This window comes from Stegostoma tigrinum, chromosome 17 (genome assembly GCF_030684315.1).
Source record: "Stegostoma tigrinum isolate sSteTig4 chromosome 17, sSteTig4.hap1, whole genome shotgun sequence".
Lineage (NCBI taxonomy): Eukaryota > Metazoa > Chordata > Chondrichthyes > Orectolobiformes > Stegostomatidae > Stegostoma > Stegostoma tigrinum.
The window spans coordinates 38,029,188-38,049,062 of record NC_081370.1 but is presented as its reverse complement, the minus strand read 5'-3'; the positions used below and the strand labels follow the sequence as shown (position 1 = coordinate 38,049,062).

Genomic DNA, 19,875 nt, shown 5'->3' with positions numbered 1-19,875 from the left:
CACTGTATTTACAGTGAACATACACCTTAAAAGTAGGTTATTCAGCCAAACTAGTCTATGCCAATACATGATCATCATTTCATCATCACCACGCAAATCAACAGATTGTTTTACATCTCCCTCATGTATTTATCTAGTAATCCCTTAAGTATAACTAAGCTATATACAATCAACCATTTTTTGATCATAGAGAGTTTCAATTTCTCTCTGGGATAAGTGGAGCAGGTTGTACAGTAGAGCACCTGTGGCACTGCTCATCAATAAAGCACTACCCTGGTGGTGAACTGCTAAATAACTTCGAATTATAGAATCCCTGCAGTGCTGAAAGAGATCATGGAACTTCTCAAGAGCATCCCATCCAGACCCCTATCCTATAAAGATAACAAAGTGTGGAGCTGGATGAACACAGCAGGTCAAGCAGCATCTCAGGAGCACAAAAGCTGACGTTTTGGGCCGAGACCCTTCATCAGAGACCCCATCCTATAACCCCACCTTTTACCATAGCTAGCTTATCTAACTTGCACAACACTATGGGACAATTTAGCATGGCTAATCCACCTAATCTGTACATCTTTGGACTGTGGGAAGAAACTTGAGCACCCGGAGGAAACCCACGCAGACACAGGGAGAATGTACAAACTCCACACAGCCAGTGCCCAAGGCTAGAACTGAACTTGGGTCCCTGGTGAGATGAGGCAGCCGTGCTAACCACTGTGCTCAATTTGTTGCTTTAATATCTCATGTGCAAGGAAGTGGCCTAACACCCAAGATTCAGAGGTCAACCAGGAACTGATCCTTATCTTTCCAGGGAAACTTAGCATAGGTGGGTCAGACTTTAGGCTCTGTTTCCATGCTGTATGACTCTGGCAGTTTATTGCTCTGTCCCTGGGTGAGATCAGACCTTAAGGTCAAGAAAGCAGCTAGTAACAGGTTCGCTCTTTTCCTAACTCAAATGTGTTACACAAAGCACAATGTCCTAGGGATCAATTGAACGTAATCAGAGTATTATACAAATAGACAGGGTTAATAAACAGAACAAAGGCCTACATAGGCTGTAAACAGCTACCCAATTCCGAATGACAATTTTATTAAAAAGGAACTCCTGAAAATAAAAACATACCCTGAGGATAAGATGTTTCAGCTCATCATCTGATAGGAAGGCAGGTTTGTAGTTTGCCTCTGAGTAAGGATTGGTGGCTCCTGAAATCACAAATCATAAAAACAGATATAAAGATCGATTTTAAAAATCAGATTAGATTGAAAAGTTAATTCAATTTCAAACTGTTATTCCCAATACTGCTGTTCTCTGCAGTAAAAATATCACTTCAAACTTGATGAAAACGTTTCCTGCAGCAGTTGCTGAGAGTTGTGACTTTTGATAAATCAGAAACTTTTCCAAGTGAACCAGTCACTCTGTACATCTTACAAACTAATGGATGTCTCCAGAGAAAGACAACTAAATACCAAGGGTCTGGCTGGCCAAAGACAGATAATCTCAGCCATGAAATTAAGAAACTGGGGTCAATAAAACTTACTTCTTAATTTTCACATGACTGAGTGTAAGTGGGGGGGGGGGTGGTTTGGGAAGATTAGAGTGTCCTATGGAATTGCGGCATGGCGGCTCAGTGGTTAGCAATGCAGCTTCACAGCGCCAGGGTCCCGGGTTCGATTCCAGCTCGCCCGTAGTCTTCAGCGGTGTGTGTGTTATAGGGGATGGGTCTGGGTGGGATGTTCCAAGGGGCGGTGTGGACTTGTTGGACCAAAAGGCCTGTTTCTACACTGTAGGGAATCTAATCTAATCAAATATCTGTTTAACTGTAGCAATAGTTTAATTAATTAATTATAGATTATAATTCTTGTTTAGTACACAAACCTGGTCTGTGCTTTTTAATCAACCTTCGACTAACAGTGAGGTAAATTGGGATATTGTACATACCTTCAATTAAAATCTTTAAAATGTTGAATGACTTCAGGAATGGTGGGGCTTGATTTACAGCACACTATCCAGGTTTGATTGCACAATTTGCTACATAGATTTATTACATTCTATTCTACAAAGCTCCACACTGGAATTTAGAGTTGCCTTATAACCTCAGAAGGGGAAACTGATATACTTCGAAAGAGCAGAGACAGATGGTTTTGGACCTATAGCTTTCTAAAGCTCTCCAGTACTCTGGGTTTTCCTTATTGCAAGATTGAATACATTTTCTTCATTCATTCACAGGATTTGGGCACAAGTAGCAAGCCCAGCCTTTATACCCCTTCTGCTAATTCCTCTTTAAGGGGTAATTGAGTTAAAAAAAAGCATACTCTGGATATGGAATCACAAGAAAATCCAGGTTGGATAAGAAGAGATTTCCTTCCCTAAAGTACATTTTCACAATCCATTTGGTTGATGGTCACCAATATGGAAACTAGCTTTTCAGTTCAAGATTGATTTAATTCATGAATCCCAGCTGCCATTGAAGCTTTTGAACACATTTTAGGAGCTGCAGTCCAGGCATTTGGATTGCCAGATAAGCAACATAACCACTGAGCCACCATATCCAACTGCTATAACTAGCTAAAACTGTGTTATCATTGCATCATGAGACTACCAGGCTTGTAGGTGAATCCAGGTGGTCCTTGGTTCTCTTTTTTTTCCCCTAAAAAAAGTCTTCCAATTTTAGTTGTATGGTGGCAACAATGCAAACTGAACATGGGAACAGTTATTTATGCAACATCAAATAAACCCCATGTAGGTTTGTTCGAGATGTTGACCGTAATTACGGACAGCCTTTCACTTCCTAGTTCCTCACCTCTTAAGGTCTTCATGTGTTGTACGGCCATCCTAAGCACAGTGAGCTTATCCAACTTCCGAGACATGGCATTGCAGGTTGGCACCATTGATGCCAACTCATCAATAAAACTGTTCATCTTATCCCGACGCCGCTTTTCAATCTGGCTATGAGCCTCTCTGAAATTTGAACAATAGAATGAGATAACACACTGGATTCAGCTCAATAGACAGCTGTATCTTAAGATGACATTAGCTGGCTGTACTTTAATTGATATTTTACAAAATAACAGGATTTAATCCTTTTTAAAATGCTTTGTCAATATCTGTGCATCAGTAGCATTGACCAACATTCACATGTTCTGAAAAAAAAAAAGGGTCACTGGACCCAAAACATTAACTCTGCTTTCTCTCCACAAATGCTGCCAGACCTGCTGCATTTATCCAGCAATTCCTGGTTTTGTTTCAACATTCACTGTCCATTTACAGGTCCAAGAAAATCATCCACATTGTGCATGCTAACACACACAGAAACTGCCTCAGAGTCCTCTAATTATTAGTTACCCTGCCAGTTTCATCCATTTTCTTGCTGATTTTTGGAAATCTCTATTGCAATTTCCTGTATTCTTTTCATCTCTCAGATGAACAATCACAGCTTCTTTAGCTCTGATCCTGAGCTTTAAGAATACAGTACAAAGAACTAAAGGATTACCTGGCATTTTTCACTCTGCCATGTTGATCTGTACATTCCATCCTAGAAGAAAGAGACATGTAAAGTTACGATAAAATCCATCATATTCACAGAATATTTCAATGGGCTCAGAGGCTTGAGTTGTGAAAAATATCTGAAATTTAGAATTGCAAATGGTACTAACAATTTACATGATTCGAGTGTTCGAGTTCCCTGATCTAAACTAAGCATTTTCCTCTAAACCAAGGTTGTGCTTTAAAAAAAAAGAAGAATCTTTAACCAATAAGGTCAAGAAGCAGGAGCTGCTGTTTCTGGATGGGTTAACAGTGAGGTTATGGAGGATCTTGAATTCTGTACTGAAAGACAGTGCTGAATGTATGCTATATATAGCTGGTTATACATTTGGCTGGCTTGTTGGATACCAAGGAACACAGAGGACATGAGAGTTACCTGTCCAACTTCTCAGATACAGAAGGTAGATTAATCTGAACAGAGCACCAGTTCCTATTCCCACATGAGACACATAGACAAATTTTTAAAAAAAGGTTATGCAAGATTCTGTGACGCTGATGTCCATATCTAGACTAGCATTTATTGCCCACACTTAAATACCCTTTAACTGAGTGGTTCGCTTAGTTATCTCAGGAGTTAAGAGTAAACCACATTATTACAGTTCTGGAGTCATGTGTAAGCCAGACCAAGCAAGGATGGCAGATTTACTCCTGTAAAAAGGTCATTTAAAACAAAAACATCAAGTTCTCGAATGACAATCAACGGCGGTTACATGGTCACCATTAAGCTAGTTTTTTTTTGTCACATTCAAATTTCACCACCTGCTATGACAGAATTCAAACCCATGTCCCTACGGCATTAGTCTTGGTTCTGGGTTACTAGTCCTGAGGCATTACCACAACAGCATGCCTTCCACATAAGGTGGTCATTTAGCCTATCATATCTGTGCCAAATCTTTGTCAGAGTTATCCTGAGCAGAAACTCCTCTCAGAAATGGGGAGCTCCCTTCCTTCATAAAGAGAACAATGGGGTGGAGTGGCAATCTGCAAGGAGACTGCCTCAGAAAACACAGTCTATTAAATTTGAAGAAACTCTGGACTGAACGATGAGCAGGCAAGAGGATGGGTTTTGGATAAATTTCAGTTCAGAGAGTGTTTAAGCTGAGGCAGCAGCCAGGAAAGCTGTGAAATAGTCAAGTGCGGAGGTAACAATGATACCATTTCCAGGGATCTTTTGACTTTCACACAGCTTTACGAATACAACTAGAGATATTTTCCATTTAGTTTTGCTGACAATTTGTTGGAGGAAGATAGTGGGATGGGTGCCAGTTGAATCAGAATCAGACAGGTTCTATAAATGGAAGGATGACCAACCTATTTTACTATGTTGCATCCTGGGCAACAGAAGCGAAAGTAAACCTAGCAATTTCTGCTCAATATCATAACAGAGAAATTATTCTTCCTTGTTCTGGAACAATGCTATAACAGGAGGTACCATTTGTCTGACTTACGCTTCTTGATTGCTCTGGGACATTTTACCTTATGTTAAAGTGTGCAATATAAATGCAAGTTGCTATTTTAACTTTTACCCTACACAATTACTTGATATGTCCCCATGTTATTAAACAAAGCATCCTCTGCCTCAGAGGACAGAGGACAATGGAGATCTGCTAATTGTTGGTGTAAAAATCAGGGCGTAAAAAAACGCATTGCATCAATAAGAAATCAAGCAAATACATCTGACTCATTACTTCTTTTCAAATTTATGCCATTTATAATAGGAGGCATCTTTAAGGTTGACCAGAAACAAAATAAGTCATTCTGAAGTGCGAAGTCTCAAATAAAAAAAATTGAAATCTGATTATACCTGCTATGTTGATCCTCTTTGTCAGTATCCATCCCATCTCTAAAAGCAACACAAACAAATCATCCTTGGAAGGCTTTCCTCTGTTTCAGAATGTAAACAACAGCTACAGAATTATGCATTTGTCCAAGCCTGCAGCTACCATTTCTTGTTCCAACAGGACTCATTGAATGTTTCAGCAAATAGAATCACCTGAAACAGAAGGGCTCTTGCATACTTACAGAAGGAGAGATAGAGGGAGATATGGAGAAAAATAGCATGGGAGATGGAATAAAAGGGCAGCAGCTGAAGAGAAAATATCAATGGCAGATATTGCAAGCGAACAAGCAAAGAATCCAAAAGAAGAGAGGTCTAGGCCCGAAACGTCAGCTTTTGTGCTCCTAAGATGGTGCTTGACCTGCTGTGTTCATCCAGCTTCACACTTTGTTATCAAGCAAAGATTCCAGGTAAGAGTGGGCAGCCAAAAGGGGAGCTAATGGGCAAAATGCCAAAAGGGGAAGCCAACAAATGAGGTGGTGAATGGGGGAGGGTGGGTCATGGATCAAACTTAGGGTAGGAACGTATGGGTAAAGGAAGGATAGGATCAAGAAGATGGGGCAGGGTGCAGAGCAAGACAGCACACAAGCTAAGGAGAACAAATCCAAAGGGCAAATAACAGACTTGGATCATAAAGGCATAACATAACAACAAGCTGGTTTGAGTCAGCTGTGTCTTCTTGTTCTACAGACAAAAACAGTTTGTTACAATATCGCATTTAATGGAACCACCACACTCTAAAGCTGGCGTCGACTATGGACACAATGTTTAAGTTGAAACATCAAAATCCCACACCCCACGTCCACACTTGAATAACTTCTTAATACATTCTCCTACATTACAGAAGTGATAACCGTTAAATATACTACATTAGCTGTAAAGCACTTTGAGACATTTGTGTCTTGGGAGGCACTCTGCAGCATAGTTGTACTTAAGGATCGAGAAGGTTCAGTTTGCACAACGTAACGGATGACTTTGTAAACTATGACTCATAGAACATAACAGCACAGTACAGGCCCTTTGGCCCTCGATGTTGTGCCGATCTGTCATACCGATCTCAAGCCCATCTAACCTACACTATTCCATGTATGTCCATATGCTTGTCCAGTGACAACTTAAATGTACTTAAAGTTGGCGAATCTACTACCGCTGCAGGCAAAGCGTTCCATTCCCTTACTACTCTCCGAGTAAAGAAACTATCTCTGACATCTGTCCTATATTTTTCACCCCTCAATTTAAAGCTATGCCCCCTCATGCTCGCCGTAACCATCCTAGGAAAAAGGCTCTCCCTATCCACCCTACCTAACCCTCTGATTATTTTATATGTTTCAATTAAGTCACCTCTCAACCTTCTCTCTAACGAAAAAACAGCCTCAAGTCCCTCAGCCTTTCCTCGTAAGACCTTCCCTCCATACCAGGCAACATCCTAGTAAATCTCCTCTGCACCCTTTCCAAAGCTTCCACATCCTTCTTATAAATGCGGTGACCAGAACTGTACGCAATACTCCAAGTGCACCCGCACCAGAGTTTTGTACAGCTTCACCATAACCTCTTGGTTCTGGAACTCGATCCCTCTATTAGTAAAAGCTAAAACACTGTATGCCTTCTTAATAGCTGTCAACCTGGGTGGCAACTTTCAAGGAACTGTGTACATGGACACCGAGATCTCTCTGCTCATTTAAACTACCAAGAATCTTACCATTAGCCCTGTACTTTGCCTTCCGGTTACTCCTACCAAAGTGCATCACCTCACACTTGTCTGCATAAAACTCCATTTGCCAACTCTCAGCCCAGCTCTGCAGCTTATCTATGTCTCTCTGCAACCTACAGCATCCTTCATCACTATCCACAACTCCACCGACTTGTTAAAGGTCTCCACAGTTCATATGAAATTTAGTGATTCTATTTTATGGATTCAACAACTATTCATTCCACAGTAACAGTTTGAGACCTCAAACTCAACTTTTAAAAAGAAAAAGAAAACACATTCTTAAAAACTGGTTAATAAAAAGTAAACAATTTGTCACTAAAAACCTAATTAACATCATTTGGTGAAGATAGGCTTCGATAAGGGAGGAAGCTTATTAAGACTCAAATCCAACACCCAATGACTCCTGGCTATATCAAGCCTTCACAGAAAGAAAAGACCTCTGCCACCACTACCACAATTTCAGGGCAACGGAAGAATGGGTAATGCAAGCCAGTAACTCCCATATCCCAAGGGCTTCCAATAGGAAAGAGAACTTCCAAACAGAAAGATGCCCAATTACTGAGTGGTCTGTGCAGTGCCAGAATATCCAAAGCAGTGTGTCAAAATCTTAACAGATCATAAAAATGTCACAGCTCACACAGCACTCGGGTTTGATAGAACTAAGTGACTCATCCATGTTAAGGAGGCTCTATTGTGTTGGCATTTAATGGTCCATTTAAAACATCTTATTACATCATCCTGTTTCTCTCCTCCAAACTCCTACCACACATCCACTTCAGGTAGCCAAGCCTGTTTCACACCTTCATTACTCCTCGAACTAAAAGCCATCAGTCGGAGAAAAATAAGGACAGCGATCCTTTTACTTCAGTGACAAACAAATTTACAATGGCTCAAAAACGCTAGATAACACAGTTACCCATTGAAAATGGTGATTGAATGAATGGTTTTTTCCAACTAAAACTATTTGATATCAGAACCCAATAATTTCAGGACAAGAGTTTCCGGAGTAACCACATTTCCAGGAGAGGCCGGTGATTTGCCTCAATGGCAAACTGTTCTGGTTTGAGTTGTATGCCCTTGTTCTGGATTCTGCTCAAGAAGGAATAGTTTCTCCATGTTTTCCCTAGCAGATACCCTTAACATTTTAAACTCCTAATGCTGCACCATTCAGAAAATATGCCAATTTATCTTCTCAGATTCAGAGTGAGTGACCTATATTTATTCACACTGAACTTTAACTAACATATTTTTGCATATCTACCATGTCCCTTTATAATCTCCTACACCCACCAGTACTGCATTCTGCTCGACAGCATACATACAAAATAGAAGGAATGAGCCATTCAACCTGTTCGAGTTTTTTTCCATTATTTAATAAGATCATGTCTAATTTGATTACAGCGTCAGTTGTACTTTCCCCATATACTCCCAATACTGCTTGATTCACTTATTAATTTAGAGTTCTGCCTTGAGAACATTTAACAATCCTGCCTGCACCACCACAGAAGAGAGGTCCAAAGATTCATGATCTTCATAGATATATTCTCCTCATCCTATTTAGAACCTGTGTCCCCTAGTTCATGTCTCTCCACGGCCGGGGGGGGGTTGTTGGTTGTGGAGGGAACATCTTCCCAGTGTCCACACTGTCAAGTACCTTCAAGATTTTTCAATAAGATCACATCTTACTCTTCAAAATTTTGAAAGGATACAAAGCCAGCCTGTCCAACCTTTCCTCATAAAATAAACTGTAACCTGTCCCAACAAGGTATCACTTGAATGAAAAACTTCTCTGAAATACTTCCAATGTAGTTTCCATACTTTTCTTGAAAAAAAAGTATGGAGACTAAAACAGTACATAGTACCCAAATGTGGCCTCACTAATTCTCCATACAACTGTAGCAAAACATCACTATTTTGATATTTCATTACCATTGCAATTAATGACAACACTATTTGCCTTTCGAGTCACTTACTGTACCTGCACACTAAACTTATCTGATTCATGAATAGGACATCCAGATCCTTCTGCACCTCAGAGCTCTGTAATTTCTATTTAAATAACATGCTGTGCTATTCTTCCTCCCAACGTGGAGGAGTTTGCATTTTCCTACATTTTACTCCATTTAGCTGATTTTTACCCACTCAAAACCAATCTATATTCCTTTGTAAAGTCCTTACGCCCTCCTCACAACATACTTTCCTACCTGTCTTTGTGTCATCAGGAAATTTAGCAGCCATACACTCCTTGTTCATCCATTCGTTGATAATAATTGTAAATAGTTGAGATCTAAGTTGAGATTCCTGGCACTCCACTTACCACATCTTGCCAAACCCAAAAATGATCTGTTAGTGCCTGTTCTATTTTATGTTAGCTAACCAATTCTCTTTCCATGCCAATATGTTATTCCCAATGCCATGAGATCTTATTTTGAGTAGTAAGCTTCAATGTGCTGCTTGGTCAAATGCCTTCTAGAAATCTACATACAGCAAGCTCACAGCTACCCCTTTATCCCTGCTGTTTGCTACTTTTTCAGAGAAATCCAACATATTAATCACTGAGATAGTAGGAACTGCCGATACTGGAGAATCTGAGATAACACAGTGTGAAGCTGGATGAAGACATTAGGCCAAGCAGCATCAGAGGAGCAGGAGCGCTGACGTTTCGGGTCGAGACCCTTCTTTAGAAATGAGGGAGGGGAAGGGGATTCTGAAATAAATAGGGAGACAGGGGGAGGCGGATAGAAGGTGGATAAAGAAGACAGGGTGAGAGGAGACAGACAGGTCAAAGAGGCGGGGTGAGAGCCAGTGAAGGAGAGAGTGTAGGTGGGGACTGACCTACCTCAAGACCCACCCCCATCTCCTACCCACTAACCTCATCCCGCCTTGTTGACCTGTCCGTCCTCCCTAACTTCCCACCTACATTCACCTTCACTGGCTCTAACTCTGCCTCTTTGACCTGTCTGTCTCATCTCACTCTATCTTCTCGTTTATCCATCTTCTATCTGCCTCCCCCTCTCTCCCTATTTACTTCAGAATCCCCTTCCCCTCTACGATTTCTGAAGAAGGGTCTCAACCCGAAACGTCAAACTTTCTTGCTCCTCTGATGCTGTTTGGCCTGCTGCGTTCGTCCAGCTTCACACTTACCTCATATCAATCACTCACGTTCCTTTTCATAAAATCATGTTGACTCTGCCTGATCATAGATAGTTTCTAAGCGCTCTGGCCAGTGGATTCCTGCTTTCTATGTCTGTTCTTTCTTGAATAGAGGAGTTACGTTCACTATTTTCCAACCTGGCGAAACTTTCCTAGAGCGTAGCAAGTCTTTGAAACTTGAAGCCAGAGCATTTATTACCTCAGCAGCTACTTCTTATAAAATCCTGGACGACATCAGCCAAGACCTGGCAGGTAACATGTCCTTATCGCCAGTCCTTCATCTAAAACCAACAGTGGCTATGCTTCAATTAAAGTACTTGGGTGTAGAGCATTTGGAAACATAGAAAAAGAACTACAATATAAATGAAAGCTCTTCTGTGACAGTGTTACATCAAAAATCAGTGCGGGTACAAAAGGAATAATTGGCATCCAATCCAATTGTTACAAACTAGAATCCATGAATGACTAACATCAGTTCTTAACAAATTGCACATATCGAAGATGCAATCTTGAAAAATGACCAATCAAAATTAATTATTCTGACAACAGAATCTCACAGTTTATAAAATTTAAGGTTACTCATGCAACATACACAGGACAATGGTCTGGTGTGGTATGGCATGGCTTACTTGTGAACTAACATCCAGAACAAACTGTTCCCCAATTCTAAGTTTCCTCTACTCAGAGTGGTGGTATCATCTTAGCTGCCATGGTCTTCTTTTAAAAACTTTCAACAGCTTCATAAATTACTTTGGTTGTGCCATAATTAAATGTGACTGAAGAATACCTCAGGCTATTCTCTCCAAGAAACAAATAGCAGAACAGAGTCACAGAGAAAAACCAAAAAAAGTGCCTTTGACAATATCCCAAAGGGCTTTGCAGCCTAGAGTCATTTTTGAAGTGTAGGTAGGGTTGCAATATAAGAAACAGTGGCTAATTAGCACAACGACCAGATGGTTTTTGTTCTGTGTGAGATTTTGATGGAGGGATTCAAATCGGTTAGGACACCAGGGAGAGCTTCCTTTCACTTCTTCACAATAATACCTAGAATCTTTTCCAGTCACGTTTTCGTTTACAGCTGTCATTTCTGATTGCGGTGATACCAGCAAGGGAAATGTCAACTTAGTGAAATGCTCAAGGTTCTGGAATGGAGATGATCCACTTAATAGTCAAAACAAACAAAAAAAAAAGCCTGAAATAAACTTATATATTTACATCGTTCCAAATTCCCAAATACCAAATCCTACACAGCCCCTATGCCCATGCAATCAACTTGACATTCCTCACTCTTTTCTACATCTACAACATTGTCCATCCTATCTCAAAGAGACAAAACAGACTGAGCAGCAAAGACAAATCAACTAGATTCTAGAAGAAAGGATAATAAATTCCCTCTTTATAATCGAGGATGTGTTGCAAAGAAGTTGTCAAACCGAAGATAAAGCCACCCTTATTTAAAAACTTACTGATAATCTGTTGAACTTCCTTTGCGCTTCCGGTTAAAGTCCATGCTTGCTGTGCCCAAGGAGCTCAATATTAATCCAGCTGGATCCGACGAGATAAGATCATTTATTGTTGAGGAAATGTCCATATTTTGGTCTGCCATTGGACAATCTGGAACATTGTGAAGTACAGAATTACAATTACCTTCCAGGTCAACAGACCACCTCGTTGTCATGCATTCCCCACCCCCCTGTCAACTTCTGTCAAAAAATATGCAGCTATCCTCATAGAAAAAAAACAAATTGATCATGCGATCCATTTTAGATGAGGAGTGTTCAGGGCACGCAATTGTCGCATCTTTCAGCTCCAAGGTCCAAAAAGTGCTTCAAGACTCCCCTGGCATCACCTAACCACAATATCTTGAAACCAAGAATGTGTATTATGTGAGGAATCAAATTGGTAAAACCCACATCCCCTGCCAGGCTGGGTGTACAGTGTATAATCTAGATCAATATTTCCACCAAGTACTGAAGGAGTGTAGTTTTGTCAGTGGTGTCATTTTTTTGGATGAGGCAATAAACTGACAACTGCATAAATATTAGCATGAGCCAAATGCTGCTGTTAAATATCTAATGATTGTCTCATCTTCCAATGTGAATGGAGAATCAAAGCTACCCTTAGGGTCTACCTGCATAAAACAATGTCCCACTTCCTTCCAAAATTGTATTGATATCATGGCTTTCACAGCCCTGAGATGATTGCAAAGCTTATAAAATGAATAAAACATTCTATTGAAGTACATTCACTTAGGAGATGTGACAAGTGACTTACACACACTTCCTCACAAACAAGTGTGCAAATGATCAAATAATTTATTTTTAGGCATTGACAGACAAATATTGACCAAGGACATGAACAACAACTTGCACTAAGAGTATTTTAGGGAAATATCCCAGCTGGGTCAGGGCGCAAGCATTAATGGTGAAGTGATTAAAATTGGCAACATGCAAGAGACAGGTATTAAAGGAGTGTAGAGATCTAGGACTGCAGGGTTGGAGGAAATTACACAGCTAGTGAGGGGTGAGGTTGTAGAAAAATTTGCAAACCAGAACAAGAGAATTTTAAAATTGATGCTTGGCTAGCCTGAGAACCCATATCAATCAGCAAGCGCTGACATGATGTATGAATGAAATTTATTGCGAAGTAGGCAAAGGAGGGCATAACATTGGCTCAGAACAGTCAAATCTGGAGGGGAGACATTTGACAGCTTCAACAGCAGATGAGCTGAAGCTGGGAGGATGAAGACAACATTATAAAACGCAGAAGTAGACATCATGTTGAGGTTGTAGAGGACATCAGTAGGGCTTCTTCTGGAGTACTGTGTCTATGTCTCGTCGTCCCGTTACAGGAAGGATTTTATCAAGCTGGAGGGGATTCAGAAAATTTACTGGGATGTTGCCAGGAATGGAGGGTTCATATTACGAAGACAGTCTGGGCAGGCTGGAGCTTTTTTCACTGGAGTGTAGGAGGTTGAGAGATGACCTTATGGCAGTTTATAAAATTATGAAGGGTATAGAAAAAGGTGAATTGCATGTGTCTTTTCCCTAGGGTAGGGGTTTCGAGAACTGGGGACATTTTTAAGGTGAGTGGAGGAAGATTTAAAGATGACACAAGGGGCAACTTTTGTTTTTAAAAATGCAGAGAATAGTTCACGTGTGGAATGAGCTTCCAGACGAAGTGATGGATGCGAGTTCAGTTACACAGTACTTAAAAGGCATTTGGATAAGTACATGAATAGGAAAGGTTTGGAGGGATATGGACCAAGCACAAGCAGATGGGACAAATTTATTTGAGATTATAGTCGCCACGGACTGGTCGGAATGAAGAGTCGGTGTCCATGCTGTATGACTGTAACTCTAAGCTAATTATCATTGGTGTTGTTGAGATAGTAAACTGAATTCTCAGCTAGGGGTCATGCAAGATACCAAGCCTACATAAATGCTTGGTCAAACCTCATGTAGATACCAGGGTGAGGACAGAATCAGTGATTAGACAATTTGTGGAAAATTAGTATATTCAGATTGAAGGCTTCTGGATACCATTTTAATAATGAAGGACAGCAGCACAAAACATTTTGTTGGTTCATTCTCAGCATGTAGGTGTCCCTGGCATGGTTGGCATATGACTGTGGTTTGCCAAACCATTTCAGAGGGCAGTTAGTGTGGAATTAGAGTTTGTAGGCAAGGCAACTGGGGGGGCAAAAGGGCGTGTGCTTAAGCTTCTTGAAATACATTCAACTAGAGTGGACTGCCATAGTGTTGAACTGGGGTCACATATACACCAAGAAAGGCAAGAATGACAAGTTCCCTTCCGTTCTAAAGGCCTTTAATAAACCAGTTACGTTTTTACAATAGTCCATGCACACTTTGACTGGCCAGTTTTTTAAAAAATATCCTGATTATTGTTTTAATTGAATTTAATTCTCAGAATACTATGGTGGGATCTGAAATTGCATTGTCAATATCATTAGTCCAGATTTCAACGTAACTTGACATGGCTCATACCTGATGGAAGGGGCCAGTGTTGGAGTGCAAGGATAGAAAAGGTTGTTTGAACCAAAGTCTGGTTGGGTCCATTCTTGGAGCTTTCATGACTAGTTACCCAACATGCACACCTTGGCAGTACTATGTCTCGCCAGCCAAAATAAACAGATATTTCGTTACCTTATTCAGAATCCTTCGTCCCTCTTCCTCCTATGCCCGATTGTCCCCTCAACACCCTCCACTATAAATTTATTGTCCCTCTGGTTATTTTTTCTACGAGGTGGCTCACATTTCTATCCTGAAGATTAAACTGGGAAATTCTGGTGATTTGTGAATTTCACCAAGACTACATTATTGTTAACCTACTACACAGGAAGTTCCCTCACTATGCGGGGAAACAACTATTCATTTTAAGAGGATGTCCTACAACTGATTATAATGCTGCAGACTTTGAAAACAGGTACTGTTCTCCCCAGATTGAACAATAAGTATCAATCAGAACTGGTCCAAGAAGGTGGGCACCAACAGAGGTTAATCCACCATATCTAACCAGACTGGAGGGAGGGACGTGTGGACTACTTTGCACAGCTGGATGACGGATGTAACGACAAACACCATTCTTATCCTCCTTTTCCAGAAGATTTCTGGGAAATTCATCTCTTGCCAAGAGATAATCAACCAAGTTCTAGTCGACAAGTGCAATGGGGAATCCAATCAGAGTTTGACAGTGAGAATATCAACCAAAGGAGAAGATAAAAAACAACAAAAGCTGTTTGCACATAGAACAACTGGCTCAGAAGTGAAGGGAAAATAAGACAAAAAGAGAGCTGACATGCATAAGACCATTAGATATTGGAGCAGAATTAGGCCATTTAGCCCACTGAATCTGCTCCAACATTCAATCGTGGCTGATGTGTCTCTACTCCATTCTCCGGCCTCCTTTCCATAACTTTTGATCCCCTTACTGATCAAGAACCTATCTGTCGTCTTTAATACACTCAATGACCTGTCCTCAACAGTGTTCTGCTAAAATGGGTTCCATGGATTTACCAGCCTCTGGCTGAAGAAATTACTTGTCTCATTCAAGAGGATAGTTGATTACAAAGAAAAAGAAGTTGGCTGTTCATATAATGCAACAGTTAATGATATTTGGAAAAAAACTACACTTTATTACTGCAAAGGAAGTGAACTCAGAAACAGACCATAAAACCATAGTTAGACGTATAGATTTTACAGGTTCCCCCAAAACCATGACCTCCACAACCTGGAGAGACAAGACCAGCAAATATATGGGAATACCAAGTCACACACCATTGTGGCTTTGCTGTGTATTGCTGCTCTTTCATCATTGCAAAGTCAAAATCATCGAACTCTCTGTCAGGCAATACTATTCGAGCACCTTTTCTGAAGAAGGGTCTAGGCCCAAAACATCAGCTTTTGTGCTCCTAAGATTCTGCTTGGCCTGCTGTGTTCATCCAGCTCCACACTTTGTTATCTACTATTCGAGCACCTTCACTCCATGGACTGCAATGGTTCAAGGCAGCAGTTATCACCACTAGGGATAACTGAGGAGGAGCAATAAATGCTGGACATACCATCCACACACATCCCAAGAAAAATGTTGTTGAAAGAATGATTAAACTTCATATTTTCAGCATTCACATATGCGCATTGTTATGGTTCAAGTTAACCTCATAGCAATTGAATCAAACACCTGTATTTATGATGTCAACGCATGTTTCAGGACAGCTTCGTACACTAAGTTTATGGTATTACTACGGCAGTACTCAAAAGTTCTTGCATAAGCTATACACACTCAATATGGATTCTGAATAACAATATGCCAGGGAGCTTGGAGGAAGTTTAAAAAAAACTAATTACCAGAGCCATTTGTGTTGCCAAGATACATTAAAGGCCGTCTGAATACATGCCATACAGGCGACTTCTTTTGTGAAATCTGAGCAAATGCCAACTGTGGTGCCGTGGAAACGCTACAGTTTATCTCATAGGCTGTCCCTTCTCTTTCTGCTAATTCACACAGCAATCAAACCTTCAGCAGACTTGCAAAAGGGAACTCACGCAGCAAGGCCTGATTTTCTCATCGCTCGATTGTTGAAGGAGCAGTCACATGACTGGCTTAATCATACACCAAAGCTGATTATATCGTGGGGCTAACACCTCTACTGAGCAATAAATCAAGGTCAGTCCTAAAGTAGGTCAGATGAATCAGCTGCTCAGGAAAGAATCAGTGCCACCATCACTGCTAAATTAACCCTTGTCTCACACAATGAGCTTTGACAGGTGATGTTACACTCAAAGATATAGAACATAGAACATAGAACAGTACAGCACAGAACAGGCCCTTCAGCCCACAATGTTGTGCCGACCATTGATCCTCATGTATGCACCCTCAAATTTCTGTAACCATATACATGTCCAGCAGTCTCTTAAATGACCCCAATCACCTTGCTTCCACAACTGCTGCTGGCAATGCATTCCATGCTCTCACAACTCTCTGCGTAAAGAACCTGCCTCTGACATCCCCTCTATACTTTCCACCAACCAGCTTAAAACTATGACCCCTCGTGCTAGCCATTTCTGCTCTGGGAAATAGTCTCTGGCTATCAACTCTATCTATGCCTCTCATTATCTTGTATACCTCAATTAGGTCCCCTCTCCTCCTCCTTTTCTCCAATGAAAAGAGACCGAGCTCAGTCAACCTCTCTTCATAAGATAAGCCCTCCAGTCCAGGCAGCATCCTGGTAAACCTCTTCTGAACCCTCTCCAAAGCATCCACATCTTTCCTATAATAGGGCGACCAGAACTGGACGCAGTATTCCAAGTGCGGTCTAACCAAAGTTTTATAGAGCTGCAACAAGATCTCACGACTCTTAAACTCAATCCCCCTGTTAATGAAAGCCTAAACACCATATGCTTTCTTAACAACCCTGTCCACTTGGGTGGCCATTTTAAGGGATCTATGTATCTGCACACCAAGATCCCTCTGTTCCTCCACGCTGCCAAGAATCCTATCCTTAATCCTGTACTCAGCTTTCAAATTCGACCTTCCAAAATGCATCACCTCGCATTTATCCAGGTTGAACTCCATCTGCCACCTCTCAGCCCATCTCTGCATCCTGTCAATGTCCCGCTGCAGCCTACAACAGCCCTCTACACTGTCAACGACACCTCCGACCTTTGTGTCGTCTGCAAACTTGCTGACCCATCCTTCAATTCCCTCGTCCAAGTCATTAATAAAAATTACAAACAGTAGAGGCCCAAGGACAGAGCCCTATGACACAGTTCAGTCTAGATACACAAGAAAAAAAGAATCAGTAAAAGTAGCAAAGCAGGATAAGGGGGCCCATGGAAAAAGGAAACAAAGCACTGAGGTTCATTTCCAAGAAGACAACTAAAAAGCAGAGAAGATGTGTTAAGCTGGCATCAAGACTTTGTTAGATCACATGTAGAGTACTATGCAGAGACCTCTGCATTATAAAATTAGATTAACAGGCCCCAGGGAAGTTGCAAAACTAAAGTTATACAAACATATTACCAGAATTAAGAGTTCAAGTCTATCTGGAAAAAAATGGTTAGAAAAGGCTGGCGAGTAACCTTTTGGAGGCAGCATTTATGAAAATATTTGATACAGTAACTTAGTGAAGACTTGGAGAACAGTGAGATTTGGGGTGCACAGAAATCATTAAATGTTTCAGAGTAGTACAAAAAATGACATTTTCATCAATTTTGTTTCTTGTCTCCAAGGGCCTGAAATACAAATGTTGACATTATGATGGAATTTAGAGAGAACTCAGTGTAGATTCCATTAGAAGCACTGTACTTCAGAATGAATCCATTTGCCCGGGAAGGAGCACTGATTCATCAGAATGATACTAAATTATGACAATAGGCCAGGTCTGAATTCCCTTGACCAGAGAAAATCAATACAGCTGTACTTCAGATGTTTCAGATACTGGAAGAAATTGATGGTTTTCCTTTACAAACCTATTTCCTTTGCTGGGGGAAAATTCAGGCCAAGGGGGCATCACCTTAAAACTTAAACCAGTTCATTTAGAGGTGAAGCAGGAGGATTCACTTCAAAAGAATAAAAAATAGGGGCAGTAGAAACTCAGAATTCACCTCTAAAGGGTGCTGGGCCTGGTGGGGGTCCATTCATAATGTCAAAACAGAGACAGTTAGATTTTGTTGGATAAGAATAAATGAAGCTTACAGGAGAGGCTCTTATGCAATTGGACAATAGAACAGCTTTGGGGGCTGGACAACTTCATGCTGTTCCTATGAGCAACAATTTCAAAGAAGCTCTGTTAAAAGGGAAGCAAGATGATTGCAGATAATACTGGAAGCGTGAAATACCTAAAGAAATGTAAAGTCTATGCTTAATCTCATTCACTTTTAACAACTACCTTGTGATGTGCGCAAGCTTTCATGATGTAGACATGCGCTGCAAGCAAAGGAAAGACATTCAGCAGTTCTCAGATTATTACATATTGGAAAAAAATCAACGACTAATCAGTGCTTTCACAAGTAGGTACAGGAGTCAAATAAGTGGGGCAGTAACTAGGGAGAGAGATAGTGCCTAATCCTAACAACCACAGGACATTTGCAAATTAAAGTCCATGGTGGAACAGAATTTCCCCAATCCTTGGAGCCCAGTTTTTCAAATTTGTATTTATGACAGAAATGTTGCAATGTAGGAAATACAGAAGTCAATTTGCACACAGCAAGTTTCTACAAAAAGCACTGTGATAATCAGCCTTCTGCATTTGTAAGCACTGCTTGAGTGTTAAACTATTGGTCAGGACAACAGGGAGCATGCTCATGCGGCTCCTGGAAACATGCCATGGAATTTATTCCCCCACCCGAGAGGCAGAGGCCGCGAGTGTCCTCTTAAAGATGAAACCTCCAAAAGCGCTGCATTCTGTCAGTACAAATGTGCAAGATGTTTGTATTCATAAATCTCCGGGGAGTGACCTATCGACTCAGGAGCCGGGGGGGGGGGGGGTGGTGGTAACCTCCTGAGCCATGGCTGACATCAAACATCATAACTAATGGGAACATTTCTCAGCTTACAAGCATTTCCCTGAAAATATCAAATGCAGCTCATCTTTGAACTTAACGTGCAGCTTTTTTTCTTCAGAATGACATTCCGACTCCCACATCAAACTTGCCCACACATCCAGAATTCAAATTATTCACTGCCTTCATAAATATGAATACTCAGGAAAACCAGAAAAATGGATAAGAAATTGCTCGGCAAAATGGAAGCAATGGGCATCACTGGAAAACAGTACTGAGGGTTGGCAATGTTAATGCATAATATTAATACAAATATCTTAGAGATAACTTTTATGTCAATTCATCTGGCACTACGATTTCCCTCACCACACTATATCATTCAACTTCTTAACAAAACAAACTGGAGCAGGAAGCTGCAACATCTTTCAGGACTCAACACTGCGTGGAGCTGAAGGAATACAGCAGGTCAGGCAGCAGAGATGCAGGAAACATTTATGTTTTGGGTTTACACAATTCAAATCGAGGCTCATCAATCCTGCAGATCAGCTGCAGCTAAACGAATAACACTCTTAGCTTTGAATTAGAAAACTGTGGGTCCAACTCCATTCAA

General features: G+C 40.8%; 1 protein-coding gene across 4 annotated transcripts in view; it reads right to left on the bottom strand.

Moving 5' to 3' along the window:
- LOC125459198 (basic helix-loop-helix ARNT-like protein 1) overlaps positions 1-19,875 on the bottom strand; it is a 48,664-nt gene that overhangs the window by 24,416 nt on the left and 4,373 nt on the right. The window contains exons 1-6 of one of the 4 annotated variants that reach the window (XM_048545268.2): positions 16,110-16,340; positions 11,709-11,856; positions 5,346-5,384; positions 3,489-3,530; positions 2,799-2,956; positions 1,121-1,200 (exon numbers count right to left, since the gene is read on the bottom strand). In XM_048545268.2, the coding sequence (XP_048401225.1) occupies positions 1,121-1,200; positions 2,799-2,956; positions 3,489-3,530; positions 5,346-5,384; positions 11,709-11,856; positions 16,110-16,137 (495 nt within the window). In that variant the 5' untranslated portion in view covers positions 16,138-16,340. Of the gene's footprint in view, positions 1-1,120; positions 1,201-2,798; positions 2,957-3,488; positions 3,531-5,345; positions 5,385-11,708; positions 11,857-16,109; positions 16,342-19,875 lie in introns of those variants that run through there. The other 3 variants (XM_048545269.2, XM_048545270.2, XM_059652091.1) reach the window with 3 other exon arrangements.